General features: G+C 37.1%; 1 protein-coding gene across 1 annotated transcript in view; it reads left to right on the forward strand.

Moving 5' to 3' along the window:
- The window catches only part of LOC106523987 (uncharacterized), a 6,011-nt gene extending 2,281 nt beyond the window's left edge, over positions 1-3,730 (forward strand). Inside the window, exons 2-3 of the mRNA XM_014017590.1 lie at positions 499-639; positions 3,473-3,730. Coding sequence (XP_013873044.1) covers positions 499-639; positions 3,473-3,730 — 399 coding nt within the window. The remainder of the gene's footprint in view (positions 1-498; positions 640-3,472) is intronic.
- Positions 3,731-3,947: the final 217 nt, after the last annotated feature.

Consider the following 3,947-nt stretch of genomic DNA (forward strand, 5'->3'; position numbering starts at 1 on the left):
GCCCCACACTTTGGGAACCACTGGTGTAGGGAAACGTAAAACAGGTAGGGCTGCGGCCCTCGAGGACCATGATTGCCCACCCCTGTTTTAGATGAAAGCAAGACAAACTACCTGCCAGTTTGACAGCCTTAAATTTGTGGAAATCTGCAAGTTGCCAAATGAAACATTTGAGCCCATTTATCTCACTGACCAGAGGGAGGAAATCACTTCACAAAGATCATTCAGTAGCAGTTCTGGTTCCCGTTATTGAAGGTGATGAGAAAACATCTTGTTTTTAAAACACCCATATCAAGCCCGATGTACTTTTTAATGTCTTGAGGTCAGGAGGGGACCTTTAGCCACAGATCAGTGACCATTTTAAATAAGTCATAAAAAATAACAAAAAACAGTCAATAGAAAAGTTTCAGCAGGTTAGAATGAGGTGTTTTATGTGTTTTAGATCACAAACACGTTTTAGCTCCTCATCACACACCCATTAACCATGTCTGCTGCCCTCAGGAATGTGAGGACCTGAAGAAAGAAAACAAGCATTTATCAAATGAAATCCACATGGAGAGGATCATGATGCGCACAGAGAGCGAGCTGACTATGAGGAACCTGAGGAACATGAACCAGGAGCTGCAGCTGCAAGTGAAAGAGGTACGCCTAAAGACCACACACTGTAGTTTTTAACCATTAGGACATTCAAATACTTAACCTCACTAAGATTTCATTATGTAAACTGGGTGCAGTTTGACCATAATAATGTGATAAAGCTGCAGCATGTGTTTTTTACAGTATACGAGCAATATGAAACATTGTGTTGATTGGAGCTGTGCACTCTTTCATTGGTTTCCACAGCTCTAAGATTTGATGACAGATTCTGTATGAGGTATAAAAGAAAAGAAAAGAAAAACAAAACAAGGGTAAGTGGTGTCAGCATGGTAAACACACCACTCTTGGTGAGACAGACAGACGCAGAGTTAAAATAAGGCCTCAAACAAATATTCACTGTTCGAAAACTGTTGGTTTTATTAAAAATATCGCTAAAATGTAACATGATCATTTCTACATATCACAATTTAAAATGAGACTTTATTTTCAGTTTTGGAGAGAAAATTCTGAGCTCATATAAAACAGACGTTACTGAGAATTTGGAGGTGTGCACTCTGGGGGAAATAAAAAAAAAAAACAAAGTCCATGTATGAAAGAATACAAAATGTATAAATAATATAAGAAGTGTGACTATTGTGAAAATAAACAAACGTTTGATAAATGTAAAATGTTTAAACAGCTCAGAAGTTGGTATGTGTGACATTGTTTTTTTTTTCCAATTTGTGTTTGTGTACATGATGTACTAGCACCACATTTCATTGTACATTTTTCTGGATTAAGCTCCGTACTTCCAAATGAGGAAACATGAATCAGAAATTGTTAGAAACAGAAGAATATCAGGCTAATAGTAACAGAAGTACAATTAATTACGACGCAAAAAAATATCATTTTAGAAATTAGAATCCAAAAAGTCATCATTATCTGAACTGTCACTTTATCAAGTCACAATACAAAGTCCTCAGGATAAATGTGGGTACACACAGGAGCATGTTGATTTGTTGTTTTTGATGGTTTTACACTGAAAGAAATTCAACAAATACATTTTAATACATCTTTAAACTAATATAGATTAAAAAAAATTTCTTATAATTTGGTAACTTTATTATCAGGATCTTAAGGTTTGTACCTTCAGTATTGATAACTTTTATGAAAGTGTTTATAATATGAGGAACACAATCTTTATTGCTTTACTCTTTGTCAGAAAATTATACAAACCTATTGCTGCCATCACAAAATAAATAACTGTGTAATGTGAAAAAATTATTGTTAAAACCATAAATCTTTCACAAGATAACCAAAGGTTTTACCATTAATGCATTACGGGTAGTTAGATACTATTTTACAATACAAGTACCTTATGAAGGGTTTCTTAATTCTTTATAAATTGTTTGTGAGTTTGTGAACACTTTATGAAGCAATAAAACTAAATCTGTTAAGACACACAACATATTAAAGTAGGCTAACTATTTGAAGAGACAACTTTGTACATTTTATCTAATGTAATAAACTGCTTATTAGTACATATATGAATATTTTATTTATTTTTTAAATCACTTTTCAGTCATTTATAAGTCACTTTTCAGGATCAAACCATAAAATATTCATATATGTACTAATAAACTGCTTACTAGTACATATATGAATATTTTATTTATTTATTTTTTGTTATAGTGTTCTTCAGTTATTGTTCTTCCTTAGGTTTAATTTAATATTGTCAAATGCATGTTCATCTGTAATAAGTGGGAAGCTTAGTTATAATTTACATATTCAAACTAAATAATACAAACAAAAACGTGGCAGCAATATGCTTCCATAGCATGTGAGCATGTTTTTCCTCAACTTCTCAGGAGCAAACTTTGGTTTAGATTTTCCATAATTTTAAATGCAAACACTTGGTTTAAGGTATTTTCTCACTTTTCAGGCACTAAGTAAAGTTTTGTAATTTGATGTTTATGTTGATCATTGATGCAAAAAATATCAGCTAAGGACTTATTGTTAACTTATATAAACGTGAGAATTAGTTTCATATGGTAACTCTGAATTAACACCTTCATTCTGTAAACTAAAGCAGACCTTTTACACTGACCCACTGTACCCAGAGCTCAGATTACATCCAGAAACAAAGGCAGGCCTCTACAGTTTCCTGACCTTTTCTGTCGTCTGAGGCTTCATGTATCAGGGAGTGTGAAGCAAGCATTTAATAAACCTTCATACATCATGAATACATCCTAATGAGCATGGAACTGAGACCTGTCCCCTGACACGCCTCTATTCAACAGCAGGAAAACAAAGACTGCTGGAAAAAAAACCTAACTTTACTTAATACAACATGAAGTTAAGAAGGTCAGACATAGAAGTGGGAATAAAGCAGATAACAGCTGCCCATTATCTCTATTTCAATAGTAGACGGTACTTCCTGTACATATATCTTTATTGTTAAGTAAAGCTGGAGTGCGGGTCTGCAGGCGGTGCACTTCTGAGACTGAAACGTTTCCAGCTTTACGTTTGTGTTTGTTAAAGTAATTACTGTAAACACAAACGCACGTTCCTCAGTGAGAGCAGACGTGCCCGTTAAGATATTTCAGCTCGCAAGCTTCCAGTCCCGGACGTGTTTACATCAACAGGTGACAAAAATAGAAGAAACCTTCCAGTTGACATCAGACTGAGATGGTTTGGATCATTTTTGAGGCGTTGTAAGAGGTTGAGAGTTTAAACCATAAATCCTGAATGTACTGTTTTTACTGTTGACTGAAAATGATTACATGGAGGTTTGCGTGGTTTCGCTCACACCGTGCCTATGTGTGCACGGACCATAGCGCACGCAACCTTTATGTGCGTACGCACCAGTAATGCGAAAGGCCCCCTGGTTGTCCATCAGCTCAAACAGAAGCTGCAGCAGAGCCAGCAGAGGGCAGCGTCGTGCTCCAGAACTGCAGAGGAGGCGGAGGGCTCCAGGAGAGAGGCTGAGAAGAGCAGGGCCCTAGCTGAGGCTCGGGCCCTCAGGTGCCAGCGGGACAAAGAGGCGGCGGAGTCTGATTGGAGAGGCCTGAGTGAAGAACTGCAGCTGCTCAAACAGGAGGTTCGTGGCATCTGCACTGCATGCTCACCCTTTAAACCTACAGAACATGGAGAGTGAGTGAAGTGACTGACAGGGGCTGAAACGTGAATAAAATAAAAGGACGATGCAGGAAAATAAGGAAAAAACAAACAAACAACAAAAACAGGTAACAAACAGTAAGAATTCCAGATGACCTGAAAAGCATACAGGTGAATGCATCCATCTGGGCTGATGATCAGGGGAAGTGTAGGTGTGAGGAGCTGAAGCCAGGATGACACAAACACGAAACTACCTA

This window comes from Austrofundulus limnaeus, unplaced genomic scaffold (genome assembly GCF_001266775.1).
Source record: "Austrofundulus limnaeus strain Quisiro unplaced genomic scaffold, Austrofundulus_limnaeus-1.0 Scaffold173, whole genome shotgun sequence".
Lineage (NCBI taxonomy): Eukaryota > Metazoa > Chordata > Actinopteri > Cyprinodontiformes > Rivulidae > Austrofundulus > Austrofundulus limnaeus.